This window comes from Vidua macroura, chromosome 9 (assembly GCF_024509145.1).
Source record: "Vidua macroura isolate BioBank_ID:100142 chromosome 9, ASM2450914v1, whole genome shotgun sequence".
NCBI classification, from domain to species: domain Eukaryota; kingdom Metazoa; phylum Chordata; class Aves; order Passeriformes; family Viduidae; genus Vidua; species Vidua macroura.
Window position 1 is genome coordinate 28660236 of NC_071579.1, and position 22463 is coordinate 28682698.

The window sequence follows — 22463 nt, forward strand, 5'->3', positions numbered from 1 at the left end:
CTCCACGAGCTCAGCCAGGCAATTGTCTTCCTATTTTCATGCCAGTTCAGGCAGGGAGCAGGCACACAGTTATTTGAGTGTTTTGTCCATAATAAATAAAAGCAAAGATGTAACCCTGTGTTTAGCATCCTCCCCTCGCTCCTCCAGCCTGGCAGCATGGGGCGGGTGGAAAATGTCCTGCAGCCTTTTGTTCACCTCCCATTCATTGGTACCTGTGCAGTTTATTCACCCTCAGCCCAGAGTGCTGCTCTGTGCTCGCTGCAAGGTCACATCTGCATTTGACTCTGCTGGAACATCAGCTGCAGTGCAAGAATTTAGCACAGAGGTAACTTCCAGTTCCTTTGTAGCTCCTTTGGAAAACTGAGGTGGTTAGACACAGCTGTGCTGTGTGTGTTTTAGGGTGCCTGTCAATCCACACAGAACCTCCTTTCCACGACTTAACCCTGCAGCTTCACATCACCCCAAGGAGTCACCTCCAAACCTCAAAGATTGTTGCTAAACACAGCCTACCCTAACTCATAGTTGGCCCAGTTTACCTGCCTAACAGTGTCATACCTAATTTTGCCAAGTACAAGGTGATTTATCCCACCCCACACTAGCTTGGAGATGCTGCCCACCCTCAACACTGCTTGGTGAAACTCATCCCCTTACACATTGGACGTTGTTAACGTTCACTTTTAAAAGGGGCTTTTTCTGCAGCTACAGAAAACAAAAAATGGGGAGGGTTATTTGCTGTTCAGGGGTACCCTGAGTTCAGAAGTACCCCCAGGTCTGGCAGATAAGGGGCCTGAGTGAAGAAGACTGAAGGAAGGTGAATTCTGTCAAGCCTTAATTCTGCCAGGGGCTGGAAGGTGGAGGGGGTAAGACCCGATAAGGAATCTCTCCTCTAGAAGAGCATCAGATTAAATCTGACCTACAAGCAGAAGGTGTTCCTACTTAATTGCTTGTTCAAAGGAAAATTGGTCCCCAGCTGGTCCCTCCCCCACTGACTTTGTGTTAACTTGCAGCATTTCCTATGTTCTTGTAGGGGAAGCAAAAAACCTGAGCAAGTTTTAAAGTGAGAAGCATTATTTGTGAGGAAACCCCCTGAAAAGTTAACCAGGGGATTCAGCTGTGGTAAAACAGCAAAAATTTAGTAATAAAAAGCTTTTTTTTTTTTTTTTTTTTTTTTTTTTTTTGATAAATAAAGGGAAGGGAATATAGGGTATGGGAACAAAAAAGCAGTTATTAATGAAAACCAAAGGAAGTATTAACATATTTTTAACACTGAGGCCAACAAGCTGGTGGGACAGATGGCTAAGGGATGTGATAAATCCCTTTTAATCTGGCACCTTCACATTGAGCCTGGATTTCTTCCTAAAGGACTTGCAGTATCTTGTCCATAGGCTACAAAGCTAAATCTAAGAGGTGCTGGATGATTCCTGGGAGAGGGCTGGAGCATCATTAATTTGTTGATGGGCAGTGTTGGTGACTCCTCAATGGGTGAGTTGGAGCTGCTAAGTCCAACAGGCCCAGACTCCCCCAGATCCACTCAAGGGGATGCTTAGGCTGGCCCTGCTGAAAAGAATTACCTCTCCTGAATTAAGCAGTGTTATTTCAGCTGCAATCGTCTCATCATTTACAAGCAAAACTTTCATAGACATTTTCTGGGTTTTATTGTTTTCCCATGGAAAGAAATACCTTGTAAAGGAAAAAAAAAAATCCCCATTTCTTTGTTTTAAATAAAAGCTTCAACAGGCTTTTCCCTCCCCTAAGCCTTGGTAGTATTCTTCCTTTAATTTAAGCAAGGTTTGTATCAGTTGACTTGTGCTTACTTGACTTGAGGTAAACACGACTAATCCTGCTTAAAAATGGACTAAGAATATCTACTCAGTTTAATGAAACAGATTAAAATTTTACCTCATATTAAACATTAGCAACTTTTCTTGTTCAGACAAGCCCTGGGAGGCTGGAGTAGTGTTATTAATTTGTCTTCAACATCACTAAAATTTCTTTGAAAATAAGCAAATTACGCACTTGTGCAGAAGGCAGATCCCTTTGAAAGGATGGTGCTCACAGGAGATCTGGCTCCCTTTCTTCTTTTGATAAAAAGAGGTTTTATTCTCTTTTTAACATTTTATTTTCTTCCTGAGTTCCTTAGTGAAACAGCACCATTCTTTCTACTCCATTCATGGTGTTTCTCCAGGGGAAAGATCAGCCTAGCAAGAATTAAATGCTCCTTTATTTAATTTATATCTCAGGCTGACCTCAGCTCACATGCACTCACACCACACACCTGGAAATGGAGATGTCAAAGCGTGGTGGGGAAAGCTCAGCTTTTCACACCAGTTCCTGTACAAATGAACAGACAGCTTTTTTTCAATTTTTTTGTTTTTCAGGTGGGAAAGAGAAGTCACATTTTATTTCAAGTTTTGGTATATTTTTGAACCATTTCAAAGACTTCAGGAGCGAGCTGAATCCACCACAATTCCCATTCATCCCGTCCGTGGATGTGTGTGTACACAGTTTGGTGTTTTGGCGGTTCTGTTCCTCAACTTTCTGCTGACACGTGGAAACACTAAAAGGTGTTTTTCTTAAATAACAGCCCATTGTTCCTGCTGGTTATGAACCCTCGGCACAAAGTCAGATCAAACCCTGCAGAGTTCATGACTTCAGACACCACAGGTGCTCAGCCCTTTGCCACCAGCGCTGAATTACCGGGCAGCCTTGCACTTCACGTGCCCCAAAACGCAGCTCTGAGAGTCACCCCATGCGAAATTGGAGGGGAAAAAAAATAAATAAAGAAGCCAAGACGGTTATTTTCTGGGTTCAAGTGAAGAATTAAATGCCCCACCAGGCCACAGCACTATATATTAAAAGCAGAGCTGCCTGCGAGGTGCCGCCAGGGTGGCACTCGGCGACTCCGGCAGGGCAGGAACTCGCAGAACGAGACTTTCTAAGGAAACTGGGAGATGATCCCGGTGACTTCGCTCCCTTCTAGCTACAGATAGGATGAGGCGTGGATTCATCACAACCAGTCGGATCATTATTACCCAAACACACACATAGGTGTAGTCTGTGCCCCGAGGAAATTGTAACTCGAGACAAGCTAACGCAGGCACTCCTGCGCCGGCTGGTGCCAGTGGGGGTGGCTGCAAAGGTGATAATTGAAAGTTGTTGGGTTTTGGGGTTTGTTTGTGTGTCTTTTTTTTTTCCCCCCTGCTGAGTCAACAGGAGGTTGTTTTCTGCCTTCTGCTTCCTCCAGTGAAGGTGACAACTTGTGCTCGGTTTTACTGGGTAATCCAAGCAGTCAGGGCTGTGCCCAGAGCATCACCTGGCACCCAGGAACAACGGTAGGAAAGTCTGGAGGAGATGTGCAGTAACTCCTGTCTGAGGGCAGGTGTATGGACCATGTTTACAGAAGCCAGGAGGCAAGTGATTCACTTCATTCCTAAAAATCTGAACCTCTGATCTGGTGTCCAGAGGAAAAGGTAAACACAAGGGAGGAATCGCTTGCCTTTTGAGAGGAGAATGGTGGATTGCAGGCATGGGCTGTGTCAAGGCAAAGATGGGGGGAAAAATGCAGCTGAAGTGGGGTGCTGGCTCCAGGGACAGCTGTGCTGCACCCCAGCCATGGATGTGGGCTTTACTCCAGCCCTCCTGTGCAGCAGGACCTCAGCCCATCCCCTGGCTCCACGGATGAGCGATGGTTTCGGCTTTACGAAGAGCTGGGTGAAACCTTCGGACACCCAAAACAAGGCGGGCTTGGAGCATGAGAAAAAACAGGTCTCTGCTTGTGGGGCGAACCTCCTCCCTCCCCCTCCCTTGATTGAGAGCTTCATATCCGAAAATCATTGAGCAGAAGTACAACAGCTCCAGCCTCTGCAGGCTGCCAAGGCGTTCTTGCTGAGTGAAGCTGTTTAGGTGCACCCAGACACGGCCGGACCTGGGGCTTGCGTAAACCTCCCTTCCCCTGGAACAAAAGACCTGCTCCCATGGCAGTCAGGTGCAAGCACGAATCCCTGCCTCTGAAAACGTGTTCAACCGGTCTCAGTGCAAAAAAAAGACAGGTTTGACCAGAACGTCCCCTTGTGCAGAGAGGCTCTGCCAGCCAGGCCCCAGCATCAAAGGCAGACAGCTGGGTGCTCCGCAGCCCCTGATTAGCATCAGCATGAGCAGAGCCCGGTGTTTGCAGCACTAAAGGCCACAACCAGCACCCAGCCCCGGGCTCCAGCAACACGTCTTGTTTGCATGAGTGCATCTGGGTTTGTACACCCCGTCTGCCTCCTCGGCAGAGCTGCAGAGAGCAGCAGCATGCGAACCCCAGTGTCCTGGCTGCTCAGCATCCCAGCAGGAAGGACCAAGCAGCACAGCAGTGCAAAGTGCAAGCTCCAGCTGCACCTGCAGACACTGCAGAAAGTGGTGGCCTCAGGATCCCAGCGCTCATATGGATTTGGGTTTGGGTTTTTTTCCATTTCACATATTTATTTTCTCTTCCTTCCTTCCCCTCAGGAAGCTGTGGCAGTAGATACATCCTGTCACCATACTCATGGTTTGTGGTACCGACAACTGCGCTCCTTTGGCTTTCACTTCTCTGCGGGGTTTCATTGAAATGCTCATTTAAAATCACTCCTTATTCCTCCTGTAGCACTGGATCCTTCCTCTGTGCTTGGCTAGCCCAGAGGTCTCCAGGGACCCTGCCTTTTTCCACCCATGCTGCCAGAAATGATCACTGCTCTTAATCCCCAGGCAGTGAGTAGTGGTGAGCCCCAGCAAAGTTCCACCCAGTTTGCAAAGCTGCCCTTACCCTCCCCAGGATGGGATGGAATGGGACAGCACGGGAGCGGCGGGCAGGAAGCAGAGGAGGAAACAACCATCGCTCAACCATCCACAAATAGGACTTGGCACTGCTGACGCTCAGCCCCACATTATAGAGTTCAACCCTGTTGCCTTCCATAGGTTTGTCCACGGCCTTTTCTCCCTCTCTCCAGGCTGACCCACACATCCTGAGTGAGATCCCATGAGTCGCCAGCCCCGCCGCCCTGCCTGGGCTCTTATCACCTCCTGTTCCGCTTCCCCTCTGACCCTTCTCCAAGCCCTCCTCTTTCACCCAGACATCTGTATTCCTGGCTTTTTCCACGTAGCCGGGGTTAAGATGCAAGCAAACGCTTTTCTCAGCCCGGTGCTTGCTGCACTGGGGCTGGCTCTGCACATGGAGGGCTCCACAGGCACACGGGGCAGTGTTTCCTTCTCCTCTGGGGGTTACTTACACCCAGGCAATGCATTTGGGAGAGCAACTGGGCATTAAGAGCCTGTCCTCACAGCCACTGCCCCGAAGCTGAAGTCTCACCTCTGCAACACGCTCAAACTCCAAACACTCAGGCTCGGATCACACGTGGCACTATGAAAACTCCCTTTGCATTTGGGACAGGTGCAGGTTTACGAAGTTTTTCCACGCGTAATAAAATTTTACTCCTAATTAGGATAATAATAGCAAGTGCTAGCTCTGTTCTGCTGGCTTAATTTCCACCTGCTCTTTCTTTGCAGTTTGATGTGGTATTTGCTTCCTGTCATGCATTCTTGCATATTATTTCTGTGCCGTGTTATCTCGCTGATGTGGTTCACTCAAGGAGTGGTCGAAACGCGGCTCTGACCGTGTGTCACCACCAACAAGTTCATTTGCCTCTGTAGGAGGAGGAAAATAACAATAATAAAAAAATAAAAACAATAATAAAAATAAAAACAATAATAAAAAAATCCAGTCTGCCTCATAATTGTGTGCTGAGCACATGCGCCTCTCTGAGCACATGCTGTTGTGAGATTTTTTTTCTTTTTTCTTCTTTCCCCTCCCACCTACATTTGCAACCCAGCAACCTGCAAGATTTTGGTTCAGCTGTCAAGTGCCTGCTTTTCATGGGAAAGGTGTTTGTGTGGAGCGTAGCTGGGAGCCCTCCCAGGCAGGGGCTGTCCAGGACAACCAGCAGCTAGGCTGTGGCCCTTCAGATCTTATTTTAGTTCCATAATATTTCTTTAAAGCTCCTAAAATTGTTAAAGTAAAAGGGATGCCTTCAGTAAAATGGGATTTGCTTTAAGACTGGACATAGAAAAGAGAAGATCAATGCAAACCCACAAGTGTCCCCAGCGAGGAGCTGGTGGGATGTTCTCATCACTCCCATCAAAAATGGCATCTGGTCCTTTTTATCCAGCTGCCCTCCTGTACCATCACATCCCCAAATGCCATCCAACATCCACATCACACTTCCAATTGTCCCACTGGGCAAGGACTCTTTTTTTCTTGCAAGGAAAGGGCAACCCAAAAGACAGAATGCAGCTTGCACTGGGATGTTTAGTTGTGTTATGAGCTTTTATTTAAAAAGCACATTTATACAGCAATAATTTCGCAGATACAAACTTCAATTTTGTATTCTACAAAAGTCTTTGAATATTCTTCTCTTTACAAAATGGAACATTACAAAAATACAGACAATTTAATATGTTTTTTTATACAAATGTCTCTAATTGTAGTTATTTTCATTAAAATATTACTACCACAGAACTACAATATTTTAGTCGACTATAAAAAAATTAATTCAATGCTTTTTTAAGCAGCAAAATGTAAATAACACAGGTCAGGACACAGTTTATAGTCATAGTGGATATATCTAAAATTGTTTCAGAAATAATATTTTACATAGTTAATTTTTAAGGTTTTATACATTATTTATATAATATTTATAATATAAAAAAAAAAATCATAGCTTGCTATAAGTTGAAATGATAGGACGGATTCTGTGAGAAGGATGTGCAAATGGCCATTTCTGCATGTTCTGCGGGATCCCTTTGCAAATGCGCTTCGTGGAAGGGCTGCAAACCAAGCACCTGTGGCTTCTGGGCAAAAAAAAAAATTTCATCATCACACCCGAGAGAGGCACAGCTGATTTCCCACCGGAGTGACCCAGCGGAGCACAGGACCTGGTACTGCCATGGCGCACCCCGGGCTGCCCCAGGAGGAGGAGGAGGAGGAGGAGGGAGGGGATGCACAAACCGACTGACACCCAGGCCGGGACGTGCCGCCCAGCAGCCCGTCCCAAAACTGCAGAATAAAAGTTTCCCCGGGACTCAGCCCCGGGGTCGTAGTGCGAACGAGTCTTCGGCAGAGCCGCCGCTCCCCTGGCGCAAACCGCCGGCTCCCGCGGGCGGGCGCGCACGGAACCTGCTGGGAGTTTCCCTTGGGGGAAAAGGGGATGGCTGGGAAGTGGAGGATGCTCTTTTCATTCAGGGGGCTCGGGTGGGATGAGCCCTCGCCAGGGAGCGAGCGGGGAGGAAGAAATGTGGCTTCTCTGTGCGGAGGAAGGAGCTCTCCGGCCTCACCGCGCGTCTCGGGCCGCTCGTTAAAGGCGTGTGGTGTGAGCAGAGAGAACAGAGACCCTTCGGAGACCTTGGACTGGGCAAGCTTCTTCTAAATTAAGTCACAGTATGGAAGAGAGGAGGCAAAAATAAACTAGGGTCGAGAAGAGAAAAAAGCAACTCTCACAAACCAGTCCCAGATCTTGACTCAGTGCTGTTGCTCATACGTAGTGCTATGCAATTTAGTCGTGAGTTGGTTTTTTTTCTCGCAGGCATCGGAAATTTTCACGTCAGAAAAAAAATCTAGGATGGCCAGCTTTCCAAAAATCCCTTAGTGTTCACTGGGCTAGGAACAATTTGGCGTTCACTACAACATGAACACTCAAACCAATTGCACATCCAGAACTCCGGCACCTCTCTTTGTTTCTTCGGCTTTTCGTGTAGTGTGGGTTTTTTTTTTTTTTCCTTTCTCATTGTTGCCTTTGCCTTAGTTGACCACCACCACCCCTTTCATCCAAATGTCGCAAGTTGAAAAGACCACAGAGTAAGACTTTACTGGTCGGGCAAGAAAGTCTCTCCCTACATTCTACTGTCTGATGAGATTTGAGAGCAGCAGGTAGTTGCTGTCAGCAGTCACTTTTTTTTTTTGCAAAAAAAAAAAAAAAAAAAAAGTTTAAAATACAACACCCATCTGATTCCTCGAAGTTCTACACCATGTTGTGATGATTATTCCTCTCAATGATGTCCACAGGTGAAAGGATCTCCTTCCGGATGGGAGGTGGAGGCAGGCAAGTCTTTGTCTTGGGCTTGAAGAGATCTGAGACGTAAAACACCTGCAGGAGTAAGTGGAAAAGGCAAATTTAGCCACAGTGGGTGATGCTTTGTTCAAAAAGTTGGTTTACAGAATATATACACATCTTTAAGCTGCAAAAATAGCACTTTTTGAATGCCTGCCCGTAACAGCTGTGAAATCCCAAGCGCCTGCTACCACCTTTCTGTACAGCAGAGAAAAAGGCTCAGACCTCACAAAACTCTAAAAACATGAGAGGACAACTTGATTTCTCACTGCGTCATCACCAAGTGCAACACCCAGACCTCTGCTGAATGGGTTGAAAAGCCAGGAAACAGATCCACGGCCTGCACTCCAATAAAATAACAAAGGTCTCCAAAGGGCTGGCCTGACTCATCCTGAGTGGTTTCAGGGATGGAGTCGGTGTAAAACAATTCATTCAGACAGACATCAGGTGGGCAATTAAAACCTTTCAAGTCAAAGCTGTGTTAGAAGCTATCAGCAGTGAGTCAATGGTGAGCCATGCTCCTCATGCCCCACCAAGGCACCAGTACAGAGCTGGGGTCTGGTGGAAGCCAAGGGCTAAGGAGAGGAGAATCTATTCCTGACTCCTTCTTCCTAAGTATCCCGTGATGTAACCCCTCTCCCGGATGTGAAAAAGCCAGTGCCTGGCAATTTCGGAAGGTAGCAACACAATAAGAAACAAAGTGCTGGGAGGAAACTTCCACATCCTCTTTTGGCAGCAGCACGAAGCTTATCAGTCCTCCAGGACTGGGGCACTTTCACCCTTGCCAAACCTCAGCCCCGTGCCAGAAGGGAAAAGAATCAGACAGCACAGCTCCTCTGGATAGAGCAAGAAATGGCAAGGATTCATCATTTTGTCACCTGGCGCCACAGCCCCAAACTTCCGTCCTGCCACCGACTGTCCCTGCCAGCCCAAATCTGACAGCTCATCTCAGAAAGCCTTAAACCCCAATAATCTGGACTGAAGCCATGGGTTTGATGAGCTGAAATCCCAGGATGAGCAGCACGTGGCTGCAGGAATCAGCAGTACATTTGTTTTTTTTCTCTCACACTACTCAAGTGCAACATTTAATCACCCAGATAAATCAGGGGAAAAAATAATTCCAAGGTGTTTATAGAAATAATATTAGATTATGACTTCCAGGCTGGGTAACACAGGGAGAAAGCAAAGGTTTGGCCTACCTGCATCTCCACATTTTCTACCCACCCACAGCCTTGTGCAACAGGTCGAGTTGTCCTTGGAAATAACTTTAGCAAGCCCCTATCAGCACAGCAGATAAGGCTCAAACTGCACAGACAGCAAAGCTGCTGTACACAGCAGTTTACTCCTACAACTGTAACCAGGGATGAAGGAAGCTGAGCTGGTGTTGCTTTGTGGAAAAGCAGAGAAGGAGCTGATGTACAAAACAGTTATTTTCTTGATGTATGTGCTGGTGTCAGGCTGTTTGGTTGTGGAACAGAGCTGATAAAGTTGTTTACAGGGCATCCGAGTGGCAGCCTTTGTATGTTTGGGTAAATAACAGGATCCAGCTGATGCTCCCGAGGATCACAAGCTGGAGTCTGGCCCCTTGCTGCAGCATCCCAGTGTAAAACTATGTTAAACTGCTCTGACAGTGGTTTTCTTTTGGGCTGTTAATAACTGCAAACCCCCCCCCCCCCCCCATTTGTCTGGTTTGGTGCATTTCTGGTGCCATCTCACTTGTTTGTCAACCCTCTGAGAGCTGGATTCAATCAAAAAGGTGTCCAGCTTCTGCACCAAGATAGCCATGACAAATCAATTTATGGGAGGGGATTGCTGAGTGCAAGAAGCATCTGGGGATTGCTTTGAGTCTGGTCCTTATTTTTGACAGGAATGACTTATGGTGGAGTGTCATCCTGGGTACTTTTGCTTTTACTGTGCTGCTTTTCAGGCTTCATTGAAAGACTGGTTAAGGGGTTTCATTTCTCTTTAAACTGTATTTCACTTTAACATGGCTGGAGGTTATATAAACATTTATAGGAATCATGAAACATGATCTTTGGGGGTTAAAAGTGTGTTAAATCCTCCTAATGCTCGAACTGTTTAACACAAAAAAGGACTAATAAACGTGCTAAGTTTTTCACTTGGATTAGCTCCATTTCCTGTAGAAGGTGCTCTCCACCCATAAAGAAAACTTGATGGGAGAAGACTGAGAGCATTTTAAGCCAATATCTCACATTCCCACTTAACAATTCCTATTACTTTTCATCCTATTGAAGCAATTTTTAATCATATACAGAGAGGTTAAAACAACTCCTCTGAGCGAACCAGAGCAACACTGGGAGCATGTCCTTCTGACATCTCCCCTTCTCCCTCTCCCTCAGATGAGACATAAACCACACAACACACAGCAAGCTGCCTGCAAGGCACATAAAAACTATTTCTATTTGAGAAATCCTCGTTGTATTTCACCCTGGCTCCAAGTCTGAATGTTTCATCAGCTGGAAGTGCTTGACATTAATGTTTTCTGCTTGTTATTTCAGGCACTGAAAGACAAACGTGTCTGCTGCAGCATGACCTGGGTTTAAGCTCGGGCAGCCTTCGGAGATGAAATCCACAATTGGTTTCTACTGAAAATTATGGCCTGATAACTGTGGTGTTTTTACAGCCCTTGGTTATCACCAGGGTGGACCCTGAAGGCTTTGCTGGGGGAAGGGGTGGCTGGGAGCACCCAGGGTGGGAGGTGATGAGTCTTCAGGTCCCTCCCTCCTGTTTCAGAGCAGCCAGTGCCAAGAACCCCAAGGATATACCAGGAATTTCAGCAAAAAGCTGCTGAACTGCTCCTTCAGTGCAAACTCTAGGGTGCTTTGGGATGACTCTTCCTCCTGTCCTTTACTGCCACCTCCCAAAATGGAGGGAAGTCTGCCAGGCCCTACTAGGCAAAGACTCCCACCAGCAAAGCCAGGTTGTGGAGAACAGCTGGTTCTCTGCAGGCTGATGGAATAGGACAAGGGCTGGGTTTAAACCCTGCCCTGAGTTCTAAGCTGAAGCCTGAGATGTTCCAGGTTACTGAGCCATTCCTGCAAAGTGTTTGGACACAACTGCCCCTTCCACCAGCGGGCTGGGAGAGCAGCTCAGGCTGCCCCAGGCTCGCAGGCAAACCCGAGCCTGCCTGGGAAACTCCAGGCAGCTGCTTCCTATGACACAGGAAAGCTATCCCAGCCCTGCCACAGCCTCCCCTTCCCAGCACAGCTCCCAGCTGCCGGAGGGCTGGGAGGGGACAGCCAGGCCTGCTGCTCGTCCCAGCCAGGAAGCATCCGGACACCCATCCCAAGCATCCGGAGAGCTATTGTCCTCTGGAACCACTGCTGGGACCCAGGGATGGACTGCCTGGTCCCCACTGCCCTTCCACACTGTGGCTGTTATCCCACCTCCCAGCAAAAAGACTTCTCCCACCTCCCCCTCGGGAGCTGTCAGCCCTGCATGGGACATGGGCACCAGGCAAAGGCAAAACCCCACAGCTACTGCTCACAGAGTTACTAATACTCCATGAAAATGTCCCAACAATGACATTTTTGTTTTGGCTTTGGAATATTATCAATGAGTGGGAAGTACATAAATAACCTATTTTCTCTCCCTGCAAAATGTAATATTGGTGAACTTCTTGTTCCCAAGACTGATTTACTTTTAGAGCAGTTAAAAAAAAACCTAAAAAAAACCAACAAAAACCCCTACAAAAAGTGGTGAGCTGTTAAAATCTTGCTTTTGGGGAGTTCACACAGACACAGAAACCACCACAGCCCCCAGCTCCTTTGTGTCTGTCTGAGGCAGCTGCCTGACCTGGTTCTCCCCCCATCCTGCCAACTTAAAACATCTTCATGTGTCACTTCGAGTTAGAGGGCTGTGGCATCATGTCACCCTTTGGAGAGCAAGTGGCATGAGAACCAGCCCAGCAGCTGAACAGAAGTGGGCACAGCTTTTGCTGGCCGCTTTCTCACGAGCCCTTTTGCTCCCTGAAAAATCCATCAGCCATCAGCCAGCCTGCCCTGGTCAGACTGACACCAGTTTTTGGAAGGATTGTGTGTGGAAGAGCCATAATCCCAAGCACCCCAGACTCTCTGCTCAGCTCCTGGTGGAAAACCTTGCTAGGGAGCTTAACTGAACACAGCTGGAGAAGCCAAAGCTTCTGGAGGAGAGGGAAACACCCTCCCTTGACCAAACATCTTTCAGTGCCCCGAGCTGCCTGGACCAAGCCTTTGGAGCCTCCCACCACATGCCCAGCTGCAACAGGGAATCATCCTGCTGTACCCACAGGACCTTCCCAGCACTGCTGCTGCCCAGTTTTCCCCACTCACCACGCAGTAAGCCACCAGGGCTCCCTGTGCAAAGCCTGCCAGCACATCGGTGGGGTGGTGCTTGTGGTCGGACACGCGGGACAGCCCGGTGTAAAACGCCATCATGATCAGGGTGAACTGGAGCAGGGGACGGAGCAGCCGGGCTCCCTTCCACGTGAATCTGGCCTGCAGATAGAACTGTGGGAAGAGAGGGAAACAAACAAAAAAAAGGTCGCGTTAATTCGCTCAAATTTGCCCAAAATGCAGCAGCAAGCGCTCTGTGGGGGTGGCTGTGGGGCAGCCTGTGGCTCAAGGAGGGGAAGCTGACAAAAAGGAAGGATGCTCCTTGCACCTGTGTGGCCTCTGGAGGGATTTTAACCCATGGAGGGGATGAGGACAGAGGTGGATGGGCACAGCCCTTCCTCAGTGAGCCAGAAGCGGGGGATTGAGACCCCCTGCACCCCAGCTCTGCTTCAGCCACCACACAAACACAACATCCCAGTAAAGAAATTCCTCCCCAGCATTATTAAACATGACAACACCAAGGTCCCAAACTGGGGTATTTATGACTCATACCATCTCTCAGAGGGAAAAAGAAGAGTCAATGCAGCATGCTAAACCTTCAGAGCCATCCTGAGAACTGCCAGACATGGCCACAACCACCAACAATGTGCACAATGCCACCCTCCAACGCTCCCACTGTGTTTCCCAGCCCGAGCCCCGGGGTTTTCAGGGAAACAGAGAGCAGCTGCCCCGCTGCATGGCCTGGGAATTCCCTCCCTGGGTGGGAATGACAAGCAAAGCCCCTGCTCAGCCCGAGAGGAGGAGGCCGTGGTGATGTCAAGCAGACATTGTAGCCCTGCCGTGACTATCTCGGGCCCGTTTCCGCTCCGGCTGCCGGGCACGGCCGGTTCCTGTGGGAACGGGGAAGCTGGGCGGGAAGAGAGGGCAGGAAAACAGCAACTCCTGCCGTGGATGAGCGCAGGGAGGAAGGCTGTGGGAAGGGAGGGACGCCGCAGCAGCCTCCAGGCTTGGGGAGCAGTGTGGCTCAAAGGGTGTGAAAGTGCCTGGCAGAGGCTGCTCGGCTCCTGCAGCCCAGCCCCGCAGCTCTGCTCTGCCTGCTCCTAAATGCAGCACTGGAGTCAGACCCAGTGTCCTTCAAGGGGCTCTGCTACATCAGAGGGCTGCAAAGGGGTTTACTCCCCATTTATGATCCCTTTTACACACCCAGAGCAGTTTGCATCGCCTTCATATAGAAGGGGATGAAGCTCTCACTGGGTTCCCTGAAACCACAAATAACTTGATGACAACATAAAAGCATAAAATGACCTATAAAAGCAGAACTATTTGGGAAGCTGATAAGGGGGAAGCTTAATTTTGGTTAATTTAGTATGTTTGGCTGTTGCATAAACACTGTATCTGCCCCTTTTTGGAAAGAAAACACACTGGGCTCTTCAGAAGGAATGAAACATCACTTTGTCTGAATGGAGCAGATGCTCCAAATTATCCAGATTGTTAGCCAATTAACATGGAAGGGAGCAGCACCAGAACAGCTCAGTGCTGGCTAATGCACATGGTGATTCTGGGGAATATAGCTGCAAAGCAGCCCGAGCCTGGGAACAGAGCCACGGCCCCATGGAGCACATCCCACACCCCACATCACAGTCCCTTCCATCCCAAACCATTCCATGACTCTGTTTTCATGTTCAAGAGCCTCAACTCAGCCCAGGTGACAGTGCAAAACTCAGGTTCCAGTGTGCTGCTGCTGCTGCAGAGCAAAAATAGCTCCAAGTATTATATATTATAAATATAAACCATCACTCTCAGTTCTGCCAGGAAGACTTGAAACCTGATGTCTTATTTTAATCTTCTGTCTTTGTCCCATCAAATCCCTTAAGGAAATTTGCTCCTGTATAATCTGACATTTGCCACTTTTGCACAGTCTGGACATCTCCTCAAATCTTTCTATCCCACAAGCCTGGACTAAAAAAGTCATCTAGAGGTGAGGGAGCAAAGCATCAATTAAAAATTAGCAATAAAACGCAAGGAACAAGTTTGAAGACACAATAAAGTAGGCACTTCTGGGGCTGAACTGTGTCCCTCATGTGCAATCTTCAGCCCTGGAAAAGGAGTAAAAAGCAGTGTGGCACCACAGGGGGTGTGCTGGGTGTCCCCCAAGTCCCCAGCATCCAACTCACACCCACACCTGCCTATCTTGGAGGACTAAAACACACAGGTTTATCCTGTGCCCCTCAGACACTGCAACACCAATGTGAGGAGCTCAGCTGAGTTCCTTTTGCTGCCACAATAAAGGCTATGGAAAAAATTGCTCTTTATTCTCCATTCATAAGGACAAAAAAAAAAAAAAGCTTAACAGCACTCCTCATATTCCACGGGCATTTTTATGAACATGCAGTGTTACAAAAGCTGCTCTCAAACACCAGGATCCCCTAAATACTTTCAAGGTAAGACCTGGGGTGCTCCAAACTTTGCCTCAGTATGAAAGAGAAATCCAGTTAATAAGGCAAGGTCAAGAAGTGAAACTAGAATTTAGGGGCTGAAAGGATCAGAATTTCCCTAATGCAGGAATTAGTGCTATTACCAAGAAATGGGAAGTTCCTAGAAATTTATCTAAAAATCTGCTTATGAAGGTGTTTTTATTGTTTTGGTGGGTTTTTTTCATTTGGTTGGTTTTGGTTTTTTGTTGTTTTTTTTTTTTTTTTTTTTTTTTTTTCTCCTGGGAGCAAATCTGAAATGCTGCCTGCTACAGACTGACAGATTTGGATGGGAATGTGGAGCTGGAATGGAGCCCTTCCCGGGAGGGGGTGGAAGAGCAAGACCACAACCAGGGTTATTTCCACCACAGATCATCACAGGGCAGTGAAAACCAGGAGCACCAGGAGGAGCAAGGGTGGGTGAAATGGGATCACACAGAGTGGGAGTTACTTGGAGTTCCCATCCGCTGTCTCCTGGCAGAGGCTGAGTTACCACAAAGCAGATGCCTTGAGGGATGTCACATCACTCTTCCTGTGCCAGGGGACTTCCACAGTGCTGGTGGGGACAGCCCAGAGCCACACACAGCCTCTGAGCAAAGCCAGGAGGAGCTGGCAGGGGACACAGGCTCAGAGCATCACCTCCAGCCTCGCGGGGCTTTCTGCTCTCCAGAAATCCCGTCCCCTCCACAGGACTGGACTCCATCAACCTCTCAAGCCACACCTGAAGTTTCCTTCTGGGAAACAGCTGGGCTTGTTCCTGGCTGTCTGACCCCAAGTGACCTCCTTCTCCAGCCCCATCTGCAAGCACAGTGGTACCCAAAGTGCTACAGGGCCGGAACCTCTCCAGCCCAAACTCATCCCACCCTAATGACTTTGTTCATCCCTGGCTGGACAAAGCCAGCTGGAGACTGGGGAATGCAGAATTTGGCTTTCAGCACTAAGCTGGCCAGAAGGCAAGGACAGGAGATGGGCACAGACCTCTCAGCATGTGCTGTTTGCCTCTTCCCTGCCTTTGCTGAGTGCACAGCAGCCCACAACCCATCAGAAATATCCCCAGCAGCTCAGTTCACAGCTCAGCCTTAGCCTCTGATGTAATTCCATTTTATTTACTTCCTTAGGTCACCACCAAACTCAATTCCAAGTCCACAACCACCACAGAGGTTCCTTTACAAGGGCACATCACTGCTCAGCTGCACCAGGGCACCTTCTCCACCCTTCAGCAAGGAGCTCCAGGGAGAAGCCTCACACTCCCCTGACACATAAACCCAGCACCATCTCAGGTTTCCATTTCCACCAGTAGAATTCACCACAACCCATTCTGAAGTCTTCTGCTTCACCCACTGACACATATTAAATACACAAGGTTTGCTTGCATTTTATGCAGAATCAGCCAATGTGGCAGGGAGATATTAATTCAGCTTTTCTGATATTTAAATGTAGCTTTTTTGCACCCTTCATGTCATTTCAGGCAGCTTCATGCTGCAGATAAATCAGCATTATGGTCTCACGTGCTCCAAGGGAGTGGAAAGCATCCATTGCTCCCTGCAAAGACTCCCCCACATCCACAGAAACAGAACAAAGAGGTGTGGGTCAGCTCCAGAGGGCTGCATGGAATAAGCTGTTCCATACCTCCTCTTTCCTCAGCCTGCTATAAATACGTATTACAGCTCGCTCAGCCAAGGAGTAACAAAGCAAGGAAAATTAGGACAAAGAGGATTACCCAAGAGTTATTTCCCCTTTTAATTTTTTTTTATACAAAGGCCTGATGTTAATTGAGTATTCATGGTGACAAGAAGGCTGCGAGAAACTTAGCCCTGAAGTGTCAGCATTTAGAATGAAATCCCAGGGGATTTTCCTGTGTTGCAAGTGCCTTCCCCTGGGACTTTTCCCTCAAAGCCCTCCAGGGCTTGGCATCTATGAGTGTTTTCCTACTAGGAGCCCATGGACAGCACAGGGCTCTGCTGCTGTGCCAGGAAATGGGGAAGCTGTGGTCACTCACCCACTGCTCACCAAATACCTGGACAAATCCAGCCCCACGCTGCAGGCAAAGCCCTGTGCGATGCGTGGGAATCCATGGATCTTTTAATAGACTGACTGGAATCTTCTGGCACCCGTCTCCACCAGGTGAAGCAAACTTGAAAACATTTTAGTTCAGAATGGGCTCCGCGAGTGAAGCCAGGGAACGCCAGGAAAGACGGGAAGTGACTTATCCTTGAAATATGAAGTATTGTTCAATCAGGAGCACGCTCGGGACACGGCTGATCTGCCAGGCCTCTGCAGGACACGCTCGGCCCCACAGGTACCCCAGCTCTGCAGAAGCTCCTGGCACACTCCTGGTATCCAAAGTGTAGGCAGCAATCTGCTGCAGCGCAGCCCTCACTTCCCAGGAACAGGGGAGCACCTGTTTTGTCTTGATTGAGATGGTTCCCTGATTAAATCCATCAAACACACCTCCTGCAGGCACTGGCATGGTGGATGGCACGTTTCTAAGCAGGCTTTCAAAACCCCAACTCATTCATTGAGGTGGGCAAGACAGCAGGGTTTATCTTGCATCAAATAAAATCCCTCTGGCTTACTATAATCTCTTTTTTCTTGTATTTTTTTTTTTTTTTATATATTATCAGCCTCTCCAATGTGTCAGATTTTCTACCTCCCTTTTTCTGTGAGATTTCTCTGTCAGGCTCTGGCAGTGACCAGGGAGCTGATGGAGAGCAGTGCTGCTGCTAGACAAGCTGGAATCACTGAATCATTTAGGTGGAAGAAAGCCTTAAGATTGTTGCCTCACCTCTCTTGTCTCAAGTTGCCTTTTTCTCCCTTCAATTTATCACCAAATACTTGATGTAATTTTTCCTGACTTCTTAAGCCACAAGGCAACTGGACAGCTGGCCAGGCAGAGTCTGCTACCAGCCATATCACAGTTCTGGGACAAGGTGAAAATTAAAAATAGAATAATTTTTAAGGGAATGCCCCCTGCACAGAGTGGGGTAAGTGGAGCAGCCTGTTGTCCTGGGTTGCGGGGTGTGGGGCAAAGTCTGCTGAGTGCTGACAGCTCAAGTGCTCCTATATGGGGATAGGGAAGGGCAGCAAAGAGAGACCAGAGACATCTCTGTGCTCTGGAGCATCACACAGGAGCTAAACACCACTTCTAAAGCCTGTTGCAAAGTTAGAAAGAACATCAGGCAGCAGGTATTGGTGCAAAGCAGCAGTGGAAAATGAGCCATGCAGGTTTTCTGTGCATCCTGTGGGAACTTGGGACGCACTCAGAAGTTCTGGGGTCTCTGCCACCAGCCCCCCAAGCTCTGTATTCCCATTTGTTTCTCACCTGCTCCAAAAGTGCTGGAATTTCAGAAAACACATGAAAAAAGAAAGTTTGTCCAGCAAGCTGCAGCGAATGGGTCAACCCCTGGTAGAGAAGCCATCACCATCCTAATAGGGACTGGCAGTCCTTGCTCTTCCCAGATTCTGGGCTTGAAAATATCTCAGGGCTGACTTATCTGACTGCCCACGGACCTCCCCAGAAATAAATGACTGCCCGTGTGAGCGATGGCTTCCAAACTCAGCTCAGAAAGGTTTATGACGGGCTGAGCCTCCTGTGAAGCATCACCAAGGCAGCTCTTCATTGTAACACAGCCGGGAGGAAACGGCCAAAACGTTCGCTGGAGAAATTCAGAAGTTTTCCAAGAACAAAATAAGAGGAAAAACAAAGAAAGAATTTAATACGCCGCCCACAACTGCCTGCCTGGAAAGCTCAGTGATTCAGCTACAGGAGTTGCTCACAGGGAAGGGGATCCAAGGCTGAGAAGGCAGGAGGGAGCAGTGGTCACTTATCTTTCCAGAGGGTAAGGATGGGGGGAGCACTGCTGATAGATAAAAGCTCATGTTTCATGTTTTTATCAGTGCAGTGCTGTTCCTCTCCTTGCAAGTCCGAGATTACCAGGGATGGGGGAGGAGCACAAATCTTAAAAGCAACACAAAACTTGATTTTTTAATGAAATGACTTACAGAAAAGGAAGACCAGACACAAATCCCTCTGAGCACCCCCCAGAAGGGCGTGTGAGTGTGTGTCCAGCCCCTGTGGGCAGCGCTGCCTCCTGCAGTCCTGGCAGGAAGCACCTTGGCAGCCACCCCGGCCCCAGCCCAGGCGCAGGAAGGGCAGAGCCATTTCTCACTGACAAAGGAAAACAAGTCCCAGCCCTCCCCTCCGGAACCAGGCGGGCAGAGGCTGCTCCACCTGCTCCGCTGGCACATTTCGGAGCCAGGCATCACCTCCTGACATGGCCACGAGAGCACATCCTGCCCCTCCATCCATGAAAAATTCTGGCTCACCCCAAACTCTCCTCAGTGTGCAAACAGAATTGCACAGGCCGTCCACAAATTTAGCAGGATTTGGATTTAATTGCCACCTTGGCCACATCCCAAAACTGCACACACAGCTCAGCTATCACCCCAGGAGCGTCTATCCTAAATAACACCACAGCAACTGAGGGTGGATCCTCCCACCAACAGCTCACACTCTTCTTTTTCAACCAACTTTCCATGTGCAACGCTCATCCTGCCATTGCTGGTATGGAATGTGGCATGGGAGACAGGGGATCAATCAGCTCAGTGAGGTCACTTACCACCAAGTACAGCATGGTGTACAGGGAGAAGGACGCGTGCCCGGAGAAGAAGGACTTCCTGCAAAACAAAGCAGGTGCTCAGAAGCAGCCAGCATAATCCTCAATATCATAATTCTCCCTATAATATGGTGACTCGCCTGTGGCATCTGAGGGTGCCAGACCAGAGGGACTCACAACCCCCAGTTCTTTGGTTTTTTAAAACCCCTGTCATCCGCCCTGCTTGCTGGTGAGGCAGAAAGCAAACGGATGGACAGGATGCTTGCATTGTTTGTCCCTTCCTGGCCTACTCATGGGACAGCAGTTATTTCCAGGATAACCCAATAACTCATCATTTTGCCTCAAATAACCGGGAAACCCAAAAGAAATTAGAAGAGAGCAACTTCTCCAGAAGCTTGATTGCAGCATGAGGAATGTGCCTCTGGAAAAGTCAAAATTGGGCATCTGATGGATGTGATAGAGCTCCAAGGGAAGGCATTGGCAGCCCTGCCTATGTGGTGAAGCCTTTCCTGAGGAGAAGCTCTGCTGTGACACACGGGACAGCTCGGACTGCTCACCATGAGCTCAGCTCTGGCGGTGAATTCCCACAGAGAGCAGCAGCTCAGGGAAACAATAGTGTAGGAGTAAAGAGAAAGGAAAAGAAATATTATTCAGCTGAGTGCCACACTTCCCAAGGGAAACTGCTGCCCACTGGAAAATAGATTTATGGCCTTTGCAGAAAAAGCAGCATTTCATTGAATCCTAGAATGGCTTGTGCTGCAAGGGACATCAAAGACCAGCTCGTTCCACTCCCCTGCTATGGGTAGGGACAGCTTTCACTAGACCAGTTTGTTTAGATCCCCATCTAAGACAGCCTTCTAGGTATGGGGCATCCATCCACAGCTTCTCTGGGCAATCCATCCAGTGCCTCACCACCCTCACAGGGAAGAATTTCATCCTAATATCCAAACGAACCCCACTCTCAGTTTCAGATTCGAATCCTCCTACTGCAGACAGAGAAACCCCAGACACATTTAGTGGCAGCATCAGACACATTTAGTGGCAGCATCAGAGACATTTAGTGGCAGCATCCCTTGGCTCTGGTGCCAGGGGCTCTCACCTGGCTTCCTGCACCCTGCTGTCACTTCCCCTGCAGGTGTAGTTCTGGATGTAAACTCCCTTGGCGCAGTTGATGGTGGAGAAATCCAAGTCACAAACCGCCAGGAAATGCGGCCGCAAGCGCCCGACGGACACTTTGGCAATGTCTGTGAAGGACTGGCTGATGGCACAGCCAAAAACAAAGCAGCCCACTTGCTTGTAGAGAGCTGCCACGTAGGGGTTCTGGATGAAGGAGCGGGACTTCTCCTTCAGGTAGTGGATGCGGTAGAGCTCTCCGGTTATAATCTGTGAGGCAAGCACAACAGAGAGGTCAGAGAGCAGGAAAAACGCTGGGCAAATGTCAGTTCTTTAACTTCCTTTCTGCCTCTGCCAAGGCTGGGATTGAAGCTCTGGAGATGGTAGTTTGTATTCAGGCTCAAATGTGTATTATTTCTTATCTATATTACAGTCTTACAAGTCCTGAGTTCTACAGCATTCTACTAACAAGCTACAACGTGGCTAACTATCTTTCTCTACAAGGTCTTTTAGGGCTAAACTATCCAATTAAGAAATGACACCTAGATTGTTTTTACTTTTAACCCAATAACCAATCCCTCATGTCCTGCAATGCGGACTTTTCTGTCCAATTACAAAACAACACCCAAACCCTTGAAGAAGGTGAAAAAAGGTGAAGAAGAAAGACCAGCCACCACCCTATAACCTCCATCTTGCCCCATATATATTGCTATATTCTGAAACCTTAAACTCTTAAGTTTTCCACCCTGTGATATTACACACTCCTATTCAAACTACACACCCGTAATCCCAGTTCTATCGTTCAATTTTAGAAGCCTTCTCCACAGCCTCAGGTCAAATACAGTATTCTCTTGTGGGTCTGTGCCTTTCAGCACAGAAAGTTTAAAATTCTCAGCATCCAGGGGTCCAACAGGCAAAAGCAGGGCTGGGTGTGAATGCAGGGCTGAGACAGCTCTGGGATCTCAAACCAGGAATCTGCTTCTGGAGTGAAGAAGGAGAAGCCATGGCCCAATGTCTCTCCACCCTTCCCTTTGTCCCTCCCAGTGCCTGGCATGTTGTTTATGGAAAAATCCAATAAACAAAACAAAAGAGTAAATTTTGGGTTAGCACATTGGCGTATCTTTACAGAAGTGAAGTAACACCCCACCATAGTGAGAAAAGAAAATTGACATCAACCAGATAAAGGATTAGTGTGTGTTGGGAAGGAGAGCCAGACCCACTACCCTCTTATCAAACTGATTTTGGAGGAAAATAAACCCACATCCTGCTTATCTTCCTCTCTTGAAATCATTAACACAACAAGGAAAGAAACAGAAAGCCCCAAATTCTTTAGATTCTGCCCCAAAACTTGTTGTCAGCAGACCTAATTCAGACCTCTCAAGGCCTCCAAAAAGTCCAGCTATTCTGGGGCATTTCAAGGGGTCTTGCCATCACATGGCAGCAGATTATGTTTTTCTTGTGTCAGGGGTGCTGAGGTTTGACAATATCGCCATAAATCACTGTCAGGGAGCAGAGGATCCAACTTCTGACACTCATGACTCTTAAGAGGCAGGTTAATGAAAATCAGGCTGTGAAATGAAGTCCAAATGTCTCACCTCTCCCAGAGAGCCAAAGATTTAAATTGTTCTTCCGTCATGCTACACACCTAAATTTTAAGCTCCAGATTTACAGCTTTAGGATTTCATTCATTACTCTAAATGTTTTTATACCTGAGTAATAAATCGAGGCAGAGCTTATGTGGGTTGTTTTTGTTTTTTTTTTTCTGGATGCCCCCTTGTCCCTGCATCTCTGTAGTCACGGGGACTG

General features: G+C 48.1%; 1 protein-coding gene across 1 annotated transcript in view; it reads right to left on the minus strand.

The window, feature by feature from the left end:
• Positions 1-6324: 6324 nt before the first annotated feature.
• Positions 6325-22463, minus strand: part of PLPP3 (phospholipid phosphatase 3) — a 44556-nt gene continuing 28417 nt past the window's right edge. The window contains exons 3-6 of the mRNA XM_053985764.1: positions 20644-20927; positions 19548-19605; positions 12455-12631; positions 6325-8159 (exon numbers count right to left, since the gene is read on the minus strand). Of these exons, the coding sequence (XP_053841739.1) occupies positions 8034-8159; positions 12455-12631; positions 19548-19605; positions 20644-20927 (645 nt within the window). The 3' untranslated portion in view covers positions 6325-8033. The remainder of the gene's footprint in view (positions 8160-12454; positions 12632-19547; positions 19606-20643; positions 20928-22463) is intronic.